At 38.3% G+C, this 19,056-nt stretch overlaps 1 protein-coding gene across 1 annotated transcript in view; it reads right to left on the minus strand.

Moving 5' to 3' along the window:
* Positions 1-19,056, minus strand: part of slc25a12 (solute carrier family 25 member 12) — an 84,230-nt gene that overhangs the window by 10,365 nt on the left and 54,809 nt on the right. Inside the window, exons 11-14 of the mRNA XM_059966643.1 lie at positions 18,053-18,211; positions 13,220-13,272; positions 10,471-10,551; positions 3,257-3,397 (exon numbers count right to left, since the gene is read on the minus strand). Coding sequence (XP_059822626.1) covers positions 3,257-3,397; positions 10,471-10,551; positions 13,220-13,272; positions 18,053-18,211 — 434 coding nt within the window. The remainder of the gene's footprint in view (positions 1-3,256; positions 3,398-10,470; positions 10,552-13,219; positions 13,273-18,052; positions 18,212-19,056) is intronic.

The following is a 19,056-nucleotide window of genomic DNA, read 5'->3' on the forward strand; positions in this document are numbered from 1 at the left end:
GAGCGCACGCGGTCCTCTTCATCACGCAGCAGTCCAGCCTTTCGAAACCCGTTGGTGATGGTGGATGTTGTGACACGGCTCCACGCATTTAGGATCCACTGGCAGACTTGAGTTAAAGATGCTCTTCGCATGCATCCTGGTTTGGTAAAGGATTTCTCGCCACTCGTCATCCAAGCCTCCCACTCAACGCGCAGCGCCGTTTTTTTCTGTGAAAAAAATCCCCCTGGTCGCTTGGCGTAGCACTCTCTCAGCCAATCCTTCATTAGACTCTCCATCATCCAACCTTTCTTATTGACTTTCACCATGATTTCTTTTGGGAATTTTTCCTTTGGCATTGTCAGCCGCTTAAAAATCACCATCGGTGGAAGCTTTAGCCCGGATGCTGTGCAGCTCAGAACACAAGTAAAATGCGTTCTCTCATGGCCACTTGTTTTCAGTGTGATGGACGAGTCACCTTTTTTATTAACAGTCCGAGTGAGAGGCAGGTCAAACGTCAAAGGTACTTCATCCATATTTATGATATCATCTGGCCCGATGGAATTCTCCGCTATCTTTGTTTGAGTGAATGTGCAGAAGTTAGTAAGTTTTTCCTCGTGGTCGGGAGGGAGCTGCTTACACAGAGTCGTGCGTACCCTGACGGACAGGCCTTTTCGTCTCATAATTCTAAAACACCACGATGGCCCACCTCTAAAATCTTCAATTTTCATTTTGGTGGCGATTGCTTTAGCCTTCAGTCTGATCTGCACGGTGGAAACACCACGGCCGTCTGCTCTCTGTGTGTTAACCCAGTCTTCAAGAAAGTTTTCAAGTTCGGGCCATCTGCTATGATTACCTCCGAAAGGTTTTGTCGTCTTTTTGCATTGACTCAGTTCTTCACGCTGGCGTCTCCACCGTCTCACCATCGATTCATTTATGCCAAGATTATGTGCAGCAGCTCGATTTCCTTCTTCAACCGCCAGATTGATCGCCTTTAACTTAAAAGCTGCATCATATGCTTTTCTTCGAGTGTTTTCCATGTTGATGAGGGTGAGTATAAATGACTGATTTACAATAATTTAATTGTGAAAGTGCGCTTGATTTATCGTACAATTTCATTGGACCTCTGTGAACTACTCATCAATTTTATTGGTCTACTGTTATGAGGCAAAATGTTTTTGGCGGCATGAAAAAAAAAACATGCATTAGCCGCACCGTAGTATAGGCCGCAGTGTTCAAAGCATGGGAAAAAAGTAGTGGCTTATAGTCCGGAATTTACGGTAGTTGATGGACAGGTTATGAGGTTAGAGAGGGGAAAAAAGAAGAGGCGAAGGGGCCAGAGGGACTAAGGAAAATCCTCGCAGACTACCAAGGCAGAATGTGGTGTTGTTCCTCCAATTTGTATCTAGCTTCAACTCAGCTGTGAACAGACATGCCAGTGTAAGAATGGGAAATGGAACTAAAATACCAGGAGATCTTGGCTATTATGGCAATCAGAGAGAAGGTGCTCAATAAGGTGATCCCCCAATTTGCATCAGATCTCACTAATGTAAAGGAGGCCACATGGGGAGTACCAGATACAATAAATGAAAGAGAGATTCACCTGCAAGGGCTGTTTGGGGCCCTGAATGGTGGTGAAGGAGGAAGTGTAGGGACAGGTGTTAACACTCAGTGGAGTTGCAGGGATAAGAGTCAAGAGAGGTATTGTTTGGGATGGACAAGCAGATGAGGGAGTAGTAGAGAAAGTGACTTCTACGGAACGGGGAGGGGAAGATGTGCCTGGTGATGGGATCACACTGAAGATGTCGAAAGTTGCAGGGAGTAATTACATAGGTTTAAAACCAACAAAAATTCACTCCTGCCACCACCACACTCTAAACCAGAACCAGATCCATTTATTGGACTTATTTTCTGTACACACAATGCCTTGGGGTCTAGCCCCTTCCACTATTTTGATGTTGAAACCCTATGGTTTTTACCTAGCATATTGCTATCCATGTAAAGGCTGCCAAGTTTCTAGCTTTGCAAGCCTTTCCATCTGGATTGCAATTTCCCCACACTGGTACTATGTGTAAAATCAGCAGCTCACTATTCTGTGGACTCCAATCATTCAAAATTTAAGTTACTAAAAATGTGAGAATGGGACAGTGAATTTTATCCTCTGGATTTCACAGAAACATTAAATGAAACTCACAATGAAAGAAATGCAACATTAATTACCAAAAATCTCTCTGTTGGAAGATAAAAAAAATATTTTGATGACCAAAGATAGAAAGGAACAGAAATTTAAAAATGAAATAAAAGCAAACTGAAGAGTAACTCAAACATCAGCAGATGAATTCCAAAATAATCTAATACTTCAAAGCAGATAGTTTTCTGGTTTACTGACAATAGCAGGAAAATGGCTGAAAGTATCAAAGAAGGCAACAGTTTGCACATAATGTGGGTAAAGCTGATGCTATTCCAGTAGGAAGAACAGAAAACAGTAAAAAAAAGTATAGTGATGTCTGGGGGGAGCTGGATGTAAAGATGCAAAAAAAGTGTATAGCAATCAATTAGAAATGCAAATGATGTACTGTATTTTACAAAGGACTTGGAATTCAAAAGGTAAGAAAATCTGGATGCAATTATGCAATTACCATGAATAGTGCATATAGCTTTGATCACACAGATTAGGGTGCAGCATCAATTCATTAGAATTACAGAATGAAGAGTTTATGCTATTGGAAAAACATACTGTACATCTGCAGTCTCCACAGGACAGACTTCAGTAGGATGGGACTACAATCAGTAAACTTCATAAGATTCAGAAACCCTTAAGATTCTGAGAGGGGCTGGCAAGACGGATGTTAAAATAGTGTTTCCAATGGCTTCTGAGCCTAGAATTAAGATCAGACGCTCCAGACAAAGAAAAATGTGGATCTTTGAAGTTCTCTTTTCAGAGAAATGTGAATGCTCAGTTTATTCAAGCTGAACTTCAGCACACTTTAGGCTATTTAGAGAATCAAGAGAGATGGGAATTAGCTAGAAAATCAACAAGATAGAAGATTAGCACTGATGAAACTAAGCAGCAGAACATATCTGAGGAGCAATGTAAAAGGATTTTAAATGTGTGTTGACTGAATGTTGTGTGCTGGTGAGATATCATCCAATAAATATGTAATAAATAAATTCACAAGTGATAATAAACACTTCAGCTATTACTCTCCAAGTAACCAATAAATTTAAATGTTCGTCCACTTGCATGAGGACAGCTATGTTATCACAAAGAACCACCCACCTTGTATAAACCCAGAAATCCAAGGTCACGCATTACAGAAAGTGCACTGACTCTAGGACCAGTGGTAATCTCTCCTGCAACTTGCAATCGAATTTTCACTATTTCCAATGGATTTGTAAAGATTACTTGAGAGCCTCCAGCCTGAGAAAATTAGAAAAAGAATTAGATGTTAAAGCTTGCATTTTACTTTGATTCATTCCAGTTTCCCCATGTTTTATCTTATTAATATATAATTTTACTTAATATATTTTATGACATCCTACTAAACAATATGGAGATAAAATGGTAGAGTTGCCAGAGCAGTAGTCAATGCATCATTAATCTTCCCTGTGATTAGATTTCACAAAATGGTGACCAAGAATAAAAGAAAAAAAATCTTCATAACACATCCATTTGAAATGAATCATACCAAAAACAATGAGAACTGTAAGATAAACATATTCCAACCAAAGAAGACCCTAGGAGTTGCTGACATCCATTGTTACAACTGAAACTCGTCTTTCAACAGTAATTCAAAGTAAATCTGTGACAATGAAATAACACAATCTTAACAGGAAGAATTTATTAGATCAGGCAACAGTAGCTGAGCAGAAATTTTCAAAACAGCTAATAAACATATAAGGGCAGCAGAGGACAAAAGATCAGTAAGTTGTTTTGCAATCATCACCAACAGTACCTCTAATATTGGACCAAGCATAATTCAAGAAATCAAAGAGATACTGGATAACATAATCAAGAGAGACTAGAGGTACACTGGACTAGTAAAAAAGAGGCGTATTAATTCACAGTATGTATACACGATGGATTTCTACATCAACACATTGAGCAACCAGATGGGAAACGGCTATATTAGAACTCAAATTGTGTACTGAGAAAGTATGATAAAATTTTACAATGTGTATGAAATCAACACCATACTAAGGTCGTAATCTGAACACAAGCGGAATTATGAAAGTATGACCAGAGAATTGTGTGTGGCTAAATGAGTCAAACGTTTGACAGTTGACTGAAAATGGCCGTTTAAATAAATAACATATTTTGTAAAATAAAACATATTCCTTAAAAGAATAGAATTCAAAGCAGTACAGTGGCTCATGGCAACAGAACTAAAAGACAGTATTCAAATTTAGAGCCATATAGAATGCCGGAAAAATCAGTAACCTAGAGGATTGGCAGCATTTTAGAACTCAGCTAAAGGAAACTAAGTAATTAACTTAAAATCATATGGCAAAAAACAGAATGTGAAAATAAACTGGCAATTAAAAAAAGACCTTCCCTAGGTATGTAAAAGGAAGTCTATTGAGGGTAAATGTGGCTCCCTTATGCAGGAGAATTTAGCATAATAAATAAGGAAACTACACAGGAATTAAGCAAACACTTTGTTTCTGTTTTTGTGGAAAACACAAACCTGCCAGAAATATAGTAGAAACAGGAGTCTAGCAAGGTTGAAAATCTGAAGGAATAAATAGTTAAAAAGACTAAAAGCTGAAGAACGTGATGAACTGCAGCCTAGAGCTTTCAAAGAGGTGCTAAACATTCTGGTTATAATCCTCCAAAGTCTGATAAATTCTGGAAATATTCCAGCAGACTGAAGAGCAGATACATATCCTATTTCAGAGAGAGAAACCTTAATGTCAGTGGTGGGAAAGTGCCGGAATAGAAATTAAAGGATGTAATAACAGAACACCTTGCAAAGAATAATAATATTAGAACACAGAATAGTACAGCACAGTACAAGCCCTTCAGCCCAGGAAGTGGTGCCACCCTTTTAACCTACTCCAAGATCAATCTAACACTGCCCTCCCACAGAGCTCTCCATTTTTCATCCGTATGCCTAAGAGTCTCTTAAATGTCCCTAATGTATCTGCCCCTGAGGAGCTTGCCATACATTCACCACTTTGTGTAAAAAAAACACCTCTGAAATTCCCCCTATGCTTTCCTCTAATCACCATAAAATTATACCCTCTTGTATTAGCCTTTTCCACACTAGGAAAAAGATGTTGGTCAGCCATTCTATCAAAGCCTCTTATCATCTTATACATCTCTATCAAGTCACCTTTCCTCCTCCTTTGCTCCGAAGAAAAAAAAACTCTAGATTGCTCAACCTTTTCTCATATTACATCTGCTCTAATCCAGGCAGTATCATGGTAAAATTACTTTGCATCCTCTCTGAAGATTCCTTATCTTTTCTATAATGAGGTAACCAGAACCAAACATGATACTCACAAAGTGTGGTATAGCCAGAGTTTTATGAAGCTGCATCATTACCTCATGGCTTTTGAACTCAATCCCCCGACTAGTGAAGGTCAACACACCATACACCTTTTTAACCACTTGATCAACTTGTGCGGCAACTTTAAGGGACATGGACCCAAAAATCCCTCTGTTCCTCCACACTGCTAAGAATCCTGCCATTAACTCTGTATTCTGTCTTCCAAGATGTAGCTCTTCAGTTTTCCATAAGACACAGGAGCAGAACTAGACCATTCAGCCCATCAAGCCAATTCCACCATCCTATCATGGATGACCTATCCCTATCGTCTCCATTCTCCTGCATTCTCCCTGTAACCTTTGACACCCTGACTAATCAAGAACCTATCAACCTCCACTTTAACTATAACTAATGACTTGGCCTACACAATGGGTCGTGGAATGGATTCCACAGATTCACTCACCTCTGGCTAAAGAAATTCCTCATCTCTGTTCTAATTGAACAGCCTTCTATTCTGTGCTCAACCCTTAGGTCCTAGACTCACCCACCATAGGAAACATCTGCTCAACATCCACCTTATCTAGGCCATTCAATATTCGATAGGTTTACCTTCGTATCATCAGTAAACTCGGCCACAAACCATCAATTGCAAATTGAATGCCATCTGTCAATTTTCTGCCCAGTTCCAATTCCTATGTCCCACTGTAACCTACAACAACCTCTAAACTATCCATAACATTAAAAACCTTGTGTCATTTATAATCTTACTAACCCACCCTTCCACTTCCTCATTCAAGTCATTTATAAAAATCACCAAGAGCAGAGGTCTCAGAACAGATTGAGCAGTCAACATGGATTTATTAAGCAAAAATTATTTGACTTACCTACTGCAATTTTTTTTTGGGGGGGAGGGTGGTGAGGGGGGAATCGAGGGGGGGCATAAAGAATTTGTAGGCATGCTGGAAGGTTGGCCTTACATGTGTCATGCAAAATTTGAGTAAGTGCAGTGTTATATTTGGTGTAGGAAAATAAAAACTGGATATATCTAACAACTAGTAATTTATATGACTAGTGCACATCAAGACTGGAGGTAACAATTGCTGCTGAAAACATTTCTTCCATCAAATTGTTTTTTCAAGTCTATTCAGGAAGTAATGGTTTGAGCACACAGGTGTATCTTCTTGGCACAGATGATATAGTTCTCAAACTATCTAACCTTTTATTATTTAGAGCAGCAATTCTCTCTATCAGTGAGAGTTTAAATTCATCTCTAATGAAAGTGTTTGACTTTTCTTCACAGCTACCATTTATATGTGTGAGGGAATGTTTTCTTGAGTACTTCCTTTAAGATCAAGCAAAACAGAAGATTGGATGGCAGAATTTATTTGTGTAGCCCTGGCAACAGTCAAATCCACGAGTAAAAAAAAGTCAGTTTGCACACTGACCACTCCGTGAATTTGTCCTCAAGGAAGATCTTGATTATTAAGCATTACTGATACTATCAGTGAGATAATGGAGATAAATGAAGCAAAATACACTCAGTGGCCACTTTATTAGGTACCTCCTAAAAGTAGCAACAAAGCTAGACAGGCTGACGAAGAAAGGCACGTGGTGTGTTTGCCTCCATTAGCCAAGGCTTTAAATACGAGAATTGTAACATCATGTTACACAATATGGCTGGCTGCAGGTTACCGGCGGAGTTCCACAGGGGTTGGTGTTGGGACCGCTGCTTTTTACAATGTATGTCAATGATCTGGACAATGGGATTAATGGATTTGTTGCTAAATTTGCTGATGATACAAAGATAGGTGGAGGAGCAGGTAGTGTTGAGGGAACAAAGAGACTGCAAAGAGACTTAGACAGTTTAAGGGAATGGGCAAAGATGTAAAAAAATGAATACAATGTTGGAAAGTGTATGGTCACGCACTTTGGTGGAAGAAATAAATGGGCAGACTATTATTTAGATGGGGAGAGAATTCAAAATGCAGGGATGCAAAGGGTCTTGGGAGTCCTTGTGCAGGATACCCTAAAGGTTAATCTTCAAGTTGAGTCAGTGGTGAAGAAGACGATTGCAATGTCGGCATTCATTTCTAGAGGTATAGATGTGACGTTGAAGCTCTATAAGGCACTTGTGAGACCACACTTGGAGTATTGTGTGCAGTTTTGGGCTCCTTATTTTAGAAAGGATATATTGATATTGGAGAGGGTTCAGAGAGGATTCATGAGATTCCAGGAATGAAAGGGCGACCATATGAGGAACGTCTGGCAGCTTTTGGTTTGTATTTCCTGGAGTTCAGGATAGTGAGGGGGATCTCACAGAAACATTCCAAATGTTAAAAGGCCTGAACAGATTAGATATGGCAAAGTTATTTCCCATGGTAGGGGAGTCTAGGACAAGAGGGCACGACTTCAGGATTGAAGGATGTCCATTTAGAACAGAGATGCAGAGAAATTACTTTAGTCAAGAGTGGTAAATCTGTGGAATTTGTTGCCACGAGCGGCTGTGGAGGCCAAGTTATTGGGTGTATTTAAGGCATAAATAAATAGGTTCTTGATTAGCCGGGGCATCAAAGGGTATGGGGAGAAGGCAGAGGAGTGGGGATGACTGGAAAATTTGGATCAACCCATGATTAAATGGTGGAGCAGACTCAATGGGCGAAATTACCTACTTTTGCTCCTATATCTTATGGTCTTATGAAAATATGACTGTGAGCAGTTTGGTTGCCACACTACAGGAATGATGAGATTTGTTTAGAGAGAATGCAGAAGGTATTCATACAGATGTTGCTTGGAATAGAGGGCTTTTAGTTACAAGAAGAGATTGGATAAGATGCAGGAAGACATAATAGGTACATCAAATTATGAGAGGCAATGATAGGGTTAACAGAGTGTGTTCTTGATGGTAGCATTGTCGAAAACTAGGAGGTTTAAAGGGAATCTGAGGGATACATTTTTATGCAAGGACTAACTGGTAGTTGGGATGAGCTGCTGGAGGCAACAATATTGGTATCTGGACACATATTTGAATGAGCGAGGATATGATATTAATGTAGGTAAGCGACATTGGTGCAGATAGATATGATGGTGAGCAAAGATATAGTGAACTGTACGGTGGACTGAAGAGCTTGCTTCTATACTGTATAACTCTTTAACTCTTCACAGCAGGTAAAATGCAAAATTAAGTTAGAGGATTATGCAGACTGTCACCAGGTTAAAAAAAAACGTTCCATTTTTACATGTTTAATTTTGAGTGTTAGTCAGAAAACAATTAAAAATTACTCGATGCGGTAACCACACCTCCACCGTATTGTTGTGAATGGTATCAAAAATGTAAAAACTCTTAAGAATAATTACGCTACGTGGAGAGAGGACACTATATCTTCCATTTGTAGGAAAGAATATATGTATGAACAACACTTCTGAACTTACTATTTTTTGAGCTTGTTCATATGTAGGGTTTCAAACATTAGCCTTCATAACTTGGGACACTTCCTGCTGCTTGATAACATGTCATTTATAGCAAATTTGACTGACCCCAGAGGAAAATATTTTACTCTGAACCAATTTTGAAAAGATAGAACCATTCAGAAGGAGCAAAACTGAATAACTGAAGAGTCATATGCAATTAAACAGTCTGGAAAACACTGAAAAATAATTTTGCAACAATGGGGCAGGAGAAATTAAATTTATTTTCTAGCATGAAAAATGCTGGTATTTAGTTTCCCACAGGTGGTTTGCTGGAAGAAAGCAGGATGTGCAGCTGGGATGACGAGAATGTATTCCTTTAAGCTGGTTATTTTCAGCTGTGAAGCTACGGAAATTGCTGCTGAGTGTCAGGGTGGAGCCATTCATGTACACCAGTTTCACATGAGGAAGCTTATTACTAATCCCAGGGTTTGTTGTTTAAAGCAGCATCAGGGATGGGAGACTTGACTAGAAATAGAGCCCAGATAACTGCCTTGTAAATCACATATGAGGCCTCTAGATGAGAGGCAGACCAACCGCAGGATTGGAACCAAATTCAGGGTGAATCATGTTGGCATGGACGCACACACAACATCAATGAAGCCCTTAAATATCAAGAACAGGGACAACAGACATTGGCAGTACACTCAGAATAAAATCACCAGGAAGCATCATCAGATTCTGCTCTGATCACAGGAAACTTACTGGAGGAAAAAGATAAATAAAAAGGAAAGCAAAAAGAGAGGGAAATTTGTTGTACATTTAGATGTAGGTGTGTCGGGTAAAGCAATGTGAATTGGTTTGCTGAATTAGATTTATATCCAAATTAAAACTCCAGTTTATGTTGACACTTGAATTTAAAAATGTTTCTATCCTCAGTTTTAATAATTTAAGAGCCAATATGCTTAACAAAAGCCCATTGTAATTCTTTTGCTAGCTTTACATAGCAGTTTATAAGCAGAAACATTCAACTTTAACTCAAGTCGAGTAAAGTCACTTTTATTGTCATTTTGACCATAACTGCTGGTACAGTGCATAGTAAAAATGAGATGTTTTTTCAGGACCATGGTGTTACATGGTACAGTACAAAAACTAGACTGAACTACATAAAAAACACAGAAAAAAACTACACTAGACTACAGATCTACCCAGGACTGCGTAAAGTGCAGAAAACAGTGTAGGCATTACAACAAATAATAAACAAGACAATAGGGCAGTAAGGTGTCAGTCCAGGCTCTGGGTATTGAGGAGTCTGATAGCTTGGGGGAAGAAACTGTCACATAGTCTGGTCGTGAGAGCTCGAATGCTTTGGTGCCTTTTCCCGGACAGCAGGCGGGAGAAGAGTTTGTATGAGGGGGGCATGGGGTCCTTCATAATGCTGTTTGCTTTGCGGATGTAGCGTTTAGTGTAAATGTCAGTATTATTAAAAACATACATCACTAATTTCCCAGTTCATCAGAATAACTTATAGGTTCCAAAATTATAATATTCTAAATACACATTATAGAAATGTAACATAACCATATACAATACTTACACAGCCACCAGCCAAGATTTCTGCAAGTACAGGAATTGAGCCATCTCTTTGTGTGAACTTGTCTCTCACAAAATCATTTACCTGTTTAAGGGGAAAATGGGCAATAAGAAATATTGTTCATAGGACAATGCATTCATGCAAGATGGCAAACTTTTAATTAAAAAATAAGTTCCCTGTCTGTCTCCTCCTTTACCAAGCCTCCCAGCACCACAACCTGTGCTGAACCCACTTACCAAAATATGAAAATGCACTATAAATTCCCCCATATTACCTTCTTCCAAAAATCAATGAGACGAAAGGTTGCTGCTCATTGGCTGTGTTTCTATTAACACAAAGGCCCATTGCTTTGCATTGTTTAAATTCCAAACTGGTGCAATGAAATATTTTTCTTTTCAAGTTGTTTATTTCACAAATTGAAAAGTGGACAAAAAGCAATATCAAAAAGATAAATAACTAAACTGAGCATTTTTATAACCTTTCAGGAAACAAGCAATTAGCAAACCGGAACACCCATAGCAACTGACATTACAGGCACAAAATCATGGAATTGCATGGTACAGAAGCCATTTAACCCAAAGGGGCCAAAAAATAAACTAAAGCACGAAAGGATTTCTCTCTGTTTTGTATGTGACTTTTAAAATGAATTGAATTGTGCAAATGATGAAAATACAGGCTACACTATTCTCTGGGTTATACGCTAGTCTTTTTTAAAACCATTTAAATATTTACATTGACACAATGGAATTTGCCTCTTTCTGGATGATGGAGCTTACAGAATAAATGCATCATATCTAAAGTTTTAAATTCAATTCCAGGCTATAATTATAATGAATTTAAGATGAACTTTAGTATCAAAAACCCATGTTCAATCGTAACCTTGGGTGTGCCGCCTTTGTGAAAATTGCACATTCTTAATGAGACCCTATGTTTCCCCAAGTAATTAATTGGAGTGTGGTGAGAATAAACTTAAGAGTACAAATGTGGAATTAGTGTAAATGATAGCTGGCACGGACCTGGTGGGCTGAAGGGCCTGTTCTGTGCTGTAACTCCCACTATAACTTTAAAACACAAAGCTCTCCAAGAGTTCCACAACCATCTGAACAGTATATATCCAAACATTCAATTTACAATGGAGAAGAATGGCTGCCTCCCTTTGCTGGACATTCTAATACATCAGAAACTGGACTGTAGCCTCGGACGTGGCACCTATCAGAAACTCTCTCTCACTGCTTATACCTCAACAATAACAGCACCATCATGCCTCCCAGTGCGAAGTTTATTTCAGACCCAGAGTCTCCCCAAGGACGATTACACACGACATTTCTAAAGAATGGCTACAAGGTATAGGAAATCAATCGGGCCCTTAAAAGGGCTGACCAAAGAAACCAGGAAACTTAACAACGAGAGGGAACCCATCGCTACAACCTGTCTTCCCTGTATTTCCACGGCTTCTGGAAGGATCGCCAGGATCCTGAAGAAATATCCACAAACCTGTAAGGAAGCTTAAGTCACAGCTTATGCAGGTCAAAGATGACCTGGGACTCAAGACAGCTGGCATTACAGAATTCCCTGTGAAGGCAGAGTAGTGCATATGGGCCAGATGGGGTGCACGGAGGAAACGGACATCAAGGAGCACAGGAGGTGCCTCTGTTTGAGTTACCTGAAGAAATCACTGGTGGCAGAACATTGCATTCACAATGGCCACAGGATCGACTTCAGTGGCACAGAACTAATGTGCTGCACTAATGGCTTTTGAGACCGCCTGGTAAAAGAAGCCATTGAAATAAAAATAAAGGAAAAGAATTCTGTCATCGAAATGTCAATTATAATCGATATTTGTACCTGGCTAGAAGCCAGGGAAGATTTTATTCATCATTTACGCCGGGAAAGCACTGGATCCTTTATTTCTAAAGTTGTTCAAAAATTAACACTGTGCAAGCAATTATAAGCAGCCAAAGACACTTAAAGGTCCCATTCTCTAAAATGAGCTTCTGTGCAGCTGTCCTATGTTAGGCTAAAGGTTGGATAGGATTTCAACAACCTGAAGTGAGCGGTGATGTTGCTGATGGGAAGGTGGCATGAGGAGAGGGCAAAGTTGCAACTTGTAAAAGATGAGCAAACCACAGAAGTCACACAAAGGGAACACTTGGAGGCATCCTGCCAGGAACTGATAACTCTATTATGACTTTTGAGGAAAGAGCTCTTTATTTTGAACCATTTCTTATAATCTAATTCAAACATTACAATCTGGGACACATGTTCATAAAATCCTAGTTGAGCTTTCAAAATTTCTACAGCTACAAAGATACCTAATTAGTGATTTAAAAACAAATGCACAATATATTAGAATAAGCCCCATAAGTTAAGAAGTGTTACAAAAAATTATCATATCATCTCTTTACAGGTTCAATGGGAATAAACTGGATATGGGCAATGGAAGAAAGAAGTTTAGCATGCACTTGGTGATAATCAACAATCATGCTCTTTGGCTATTTTCACTCAGAACATTTTATGAGCTATTTTCATAACGATAATACAGAAAACATAATTAGTTTTGCTTTTGAAAAGTCAAATGCAAGTAGCACTATATATTCCTATGTACAAGCAAGACCTACATAACAATGGAGAGAAACTCAAATGACCTTACAGGACCTAATAAAGTTGTAGAATTCCTAGTTATTGTATTATGATGCAAACAACAAATAAAAATAAGACAAAACAAAGAATTAAATACAAAATAAACACTTACAGTAAGTTTAATGGCTTTTTCCGGAGCAACACCCAACAACTGTGGTAAAAGACCTAAGGGTAGAGACATACATCATAAAACCAATTGATAATAATGGAGAATGAACAGTATTTGTAGAAGTCTTAATTTTAAGATTGGAGCTGCCTCAGACTATTGTTGTAATTGCATAGGTTATACAAATGAAATCATTTTTTATTTTCCTTACTGCAAGGTTTTATACAAATCTGATGATTCTATTATTGAAAACTCAAGTCTAAAAGCAAATTTGAATTATTTTAACTGTGCTATGGATAAACAATTATCAAGTCTCATGTTATCCCTTAAGTCTACCACAATTCAGTTGACTATAGAAAATATCAATAAATTTAGATAACAAGTATAGCTATATGACAAGTGAAAAGACAGCAAGGGATAAAATTTGTCCTGTTAAAGATCAGTGTGGTCATCTGTGCTTGGAGACAAAAGAGATGGGGAGCTCAAATGCCTTTTTTACCTTTTGTATTTACTCAGGCAAAACACATGGACTATTGAACTGAGGCAAAAGAGTAACGAGGTCATGGATTGTATCTAATTATGGAAGAGGAGGTGCATCCTATCTTGAGGTAAATATACACAAGATGCATAAATCCTCAGGGCCTGATGAGGTGTCCATAAGACATAAGAGCAGAATTAGGCCATTCAGCCCACTGAGTCTGCTCTGCCATTCTATCATGGGTGATTTATTATCCCTCCCAACATCCTTCTCCTGCCTTCCTGTAACTTTTGACACCCTTAATCAAGAATCTCCACTTGACTATACCAAATGACTTGGTCTCCATCTATGGCAATGAATTCCACAGATTCACTACCCTCTGGCTAAAGAAACTCCTCCTGTGAAAGGCTAGTGTAGGAATTGCAGGGGTTCTGGCAGAAATATTTAAAACATCCTTAGCCACAGAGGAAGTGCTATATTGAAATAAAAAGATTAGCTTTATTTGTCATATGTATATTGAAACATAGAGTGAAATGTGGTTTACATCAAGTCAAATCAAATCAGGAGGACTGTGCTAGGGGCAGCCCACAAGTGTCACCACACTCCCAGCACCAATATAGCAAGCCCACAACTCACTTAGCCTAACTGTACAGCTATGGAATGTGTGGGGAAATCAGAGCACCCAAGAGGAAACCCACACAGTCACACACAGAACATACAGACTCTTTAGAGAGAGCAACAGGTATTGAACCCGGATCAATGATCGCAAGTGCAGTAATGTGAATGTGTTCATTGCTACACTATCGTGCTGCCCTATTGAATACTTCTAGATGTCAGTTAGCAACTCTAATTTCTTTCATAAACAGTGTCAACAACTGCTCTTAGCTGAGAATCAGATGCAAGATTTACATTGAACCTTGCTCCAATAGGTTATGGCTCTTTGATTAATTTTTGCTATCAAAGGGATGTGCTATGAAAAGAGGTTGAATAGAATGGCCTGTATTTCTTGAAGTTTAAAATAAAATAAGAGGCAAAATTATGGAAACACAAGTTTCTTAATAGGCTTTGAACTGCTAGTTGAAGAGGTGATGAATGGAAGTTGGCCACTTAGGATTGTGATTGGTGGTTGTTTGGAAATCTCTGCTTCAAATGGCTATGTAAATTTAGATGAGTAGTCTGTGAAATCACTTTAGAATTCTAGAGACAGGATAGGAGAAATCTGTAGAATTTTATTCACTATCTTATTATAATTAGGCACTATTCCGCCCACCTCTATCATCATTCCTTACTGCTATCCAAGTAAGGTTCCTGGGGTATTCAAGGCTGAAAAATGGGTTTGTCTGTAGCAGTCTCAGGCACTCAAGAAGTTCAGGCATTTAAGTAGACCTGCCACAAGTCCATTGATAACTCTTTTTTTCTGAACAATTTATACACAAAGAACAAATGATAGTAATCCAATTAGGTGGCTTTTGGATGAAGCTTACTGCAATCAAACTAATTGTCCTTGGAATAGCATAAATAAAATTGTTGCACTGCTACTGCTAAATAAGTAAGCAACTTGCCAATAGAGATGTTGCCAAGTCACTTTTTGTTTAGCAGTAGCAATGAAAGTTTTATTTTGAATTGAGGGCCTATCACTAAACTCCTTCAGATCCTGCTGAACAGGCCTTGCTTTGTCCATTATAGTGGAAATAAAAACTACCTCTTATGTCCCTTGTTCTTCATGAAGATGCAATTAAACACATTAATCATATTCAAGAAAATGTTCAGTCAACATAGAGACAGAAAGAAGATAAAAATGCTTAGAACAGCAAGTCTTAAAATACAGCATAGGATGCTGGCCTTTGGCCTACACTGTCCGTGCTGACCCTGATGCCAATTTAATCTAACCACATTTGCCCACATATGGTCTGTACCCCTCAATCCCCTACCTGTTCATGTGACTATTTAAATGCCTCAAACATGCCTCTCATATCTGCCTCCATCATAACCCCCACAGCACTTTCCAGGCACTTACTGTTGTGTTTAAAAAAATTTGCCTCACAAATCTTTAAACTTCTCTCTCTCACATCAAATCTATGCTCTTTGGCATTTGAGGTTGCCAAAGTTCTGATATTAGCTGCCTTGGTAAATGAACATGATATTATTTTTAAAGTTACAAAGTCATGAAGAAACAAGTTCATCAACTTAAAACAAAAAAAATTACACCAAAATTTTATAACAGCCAGCTCTGACAGAACATTTCCCGGTGACTAACGATGGTTTTCTACCTTTATGAAGCACCAATTCTGTTTAGCATTTGTATTTTTATCACTTATGTGATAAGGAGAAAGGAACAAGGAGGACTCAAGTAAAGTCACATTAACCAAATTAACATTTTTTGGGACAGCTGAACTTAACTTAGTCAAGAACAAATAAAATACCGAAATTCAACTTTACAGTAAAACTTAAAGAATTGCTGCAATATTTCCCTATGCAGCAAGCCTGCTTTTTTATATAAATGCTGCACATAAATGGACACTTTGGCCACCATATCTGTCCCTTTTGCTCATTTACTCTAACCCCATAAGACTGTATTCTTCTGCACCTTCTTCTTCTATTTACACGTCTGTCTAAGCGCCTCTGTAATATAGTACATGTAATCAATTCCACTACCTCCTCTGGTAAAACATTCTAGATATTAACCATTCTCAGTATAAGAAAAACCTATCCCTCAGATCCCCTTTAAAAATCCTTCCTTGCATCTTAAACTTATAACCTCTTGATTTTGATACCTCTCCCAAGGAAAAATGTTTTTGACTTTTTACCCTATCTATGCCTCTCATACATCTATCAGGTCACCCCTAAATCTACTTCACTCCCAGAAAAACGAGACAAACCTATCCAATCCCTTCCCATAACTAAAGTCCTCCAATCCAGGAACCATCTTGGTGAATCTCTGCCTTCTTTCAAATGCAATCATATCCTTCCCTGTCATGTGACAACCAGAAATAAATATAATACTTCAAGTGTGACCTAACCAGTGTTTTGGTCTTTACTTGTTTAATGATGTCTGCCAGTAAACCTGATCTGCTTTTGAAAACAAAACGGTCAAGTGATTTTTGCTGCTACTCAACCAATGCAGACAATACCTGTGACTGCCAGTCAAAGGTTCTCAGTTATAGCTGAACGTGCTCAGATAACTATCAGTGCAACAATTAATTAAATAACCCATCAGCGAGTGGCAGTCTTTCCTTCATTTGAGCATACAACTAAGGCCATGCATCCTAATTTATCATGTTGCTGATTTATTTTTCTCCAAATGAAACAACTGTGGTCTTGGCAAAATACCTGCTGGTCTACTCAAATGAAGGGACACTTCGACTACAGTATCATGGTTACCTTAATAGTGGCGAACGTTTTAAAAAATTTTTTAACCTCATTGGCACAAATGAGTTATCTTAATGGCCTGATTTGGCAAAAACAACAGTTATCTGCATCTCTTGAAAGCATCTTGTTAAGGGGCTGACTTGGGACAGAACAAGACAATGCATATGAGACTCAAGTTGCATATATCTACTTTATCCAGTGAAGATAAATTTGAATCATAATGAGACTGAAAAAAAAACAACTTTTAATATGTGGTAACAATTTGAGTTATATTCTTGTTTATTATGTTACCACTTTCTAAATGTTGCTTTTTCAGTCTCATTATGATTCAGGTATCTTCACTGGATAAAGTAGATTTATGGAACTTGAGTCTAATATGCATGGTGTTGTTCTGTCCCATGCCAGTCCCTTACAAGATACTTCTAAGTGATTCAGATAACTTTTGTTTTTGGTGAATCATGCTATTCCCTGAATTCTAACTTTTACAAGATACCCAACTCTGTTACTGTAGCTAATAAGTAGCTTTTAGAGAGCTACATAAACGTGCAGGGAGTAGAGGGATATGGATCAAGTGCAGACAGAAGTGATTAGTTTATATCGTCAGTTTCTATATGCCCCTTTTTTATTCGCCTGCATTTTCATCAATTGCCTCCCCCAGTCTGCTCCACTAGCTGATTCTCTAACTGTAATATTACACTAGGCATCATTTGCAGTGGTTAATTAACTTCCCAACCAGTAGACGTTTCTGAGATATGGAAGGAGGCTGCAGCACCTGGAGGAATCCCAATTAGTAAAAGGGAAAAATGGGCAAACTCCACATAGATAGCACTGAGGAAAAGCATCAAACGCAGATTTGCAAAGTTGTGAAGCAGAAGCCCTACATGTTGTGCACACAGAGTATGAACTTACAATCAAATACCTTCCCATTCTAACAATAGTAAAGCTTTGTACTCAATAAACCAGATAGTTGCATAACTCCACTACAGACCTACCTCTATAAAGGCCAAAAAACCCCTCATAACGCACAACTTTCTGGAAACAGTCAAAACTATTTTTGTACATCAGTTCTCCAATGAAGGATCCTGTAGAGCGCTGGTTCTGCATTCGAGTCTTCACTAAATCAATAGGATAAACTGCAGTTGCTCCCACCGCTGCAAAAGAGATAAAGGCCAAAGCAAGTTTAATAACAGTACTAATTGTCACTATTTAAATATTATCCCTACCTACAATGCCCATGTTTACAGCAAGTAACTTTTTACAATAGTTTTCCATGATTATAGAAACTAATTACAAAGTGGTAACCTGGGTATCACTAGCAAAGCTGACATTTAACACTCATCTCTATCTTCCTTTGAATTGAGTAGCTCAACAGGCTATTTCAAAGGGCAATTTTGTGAACAAGACTGGTGGCACTGAAGACACACATAGATGAGTCCATGCAAGGACAGAAGATTTTCTTCCCCAAAAGCCATTAAGGAAACAGACGGGCATTTACAAATTTTAGTAGTTCCATTTTAATTTCAATATTAGTAACTAAATTTATATTCAGCAGTTTAGATATGAACTCAGTTTCCTAGATTATTAGTTCAACCCCTGGATTACTGATCAGCTCATTTAACTGTTGGGCCATGCCCATATCTTTGGGCCATAACCATATCTTTGCACCATGCCCATATCTTTGCAAGATATTAAGTGCAGCAACTATTTTGAGCAACTCAATAAATTTACTGCACTTTTTAAAGGGATATTTCCTTAGTTACTTACTCTTTACACTCAAATTTATATACTTGTCATTTGAAATTGCTTCAAGGCAAACTTTAGCGTTAGTTCTTCATATACATTGTGAACTAACTAATTTCAAGCCTCCTAAACTACAACAAACACCTTTGAAACAAGAAAATTTTAGGTACTATGTAATACGACAGCAAGGCACATACTTAATTGCTAGCACTATTTTGTGTAGTTTTAGTAAATGAGTTACATGCTGCTAGCTTTA

This window comes from Hypanus sabinus, chromosome 4, assembly GCF_030144855.1.
Source record: "Hypanus sabinus isolate sHypSab1 chromosome 4, sHypSab1.hap1, whole genome shotgun sequence".
In the NCBI taxonomy this organism is placed as follows: Eukaryota; Metazoa; Chordata; class Chondrichthyes; order Myliobatiformes; family Dasyatidae; genus Hypanus; species Hypanus sabinus.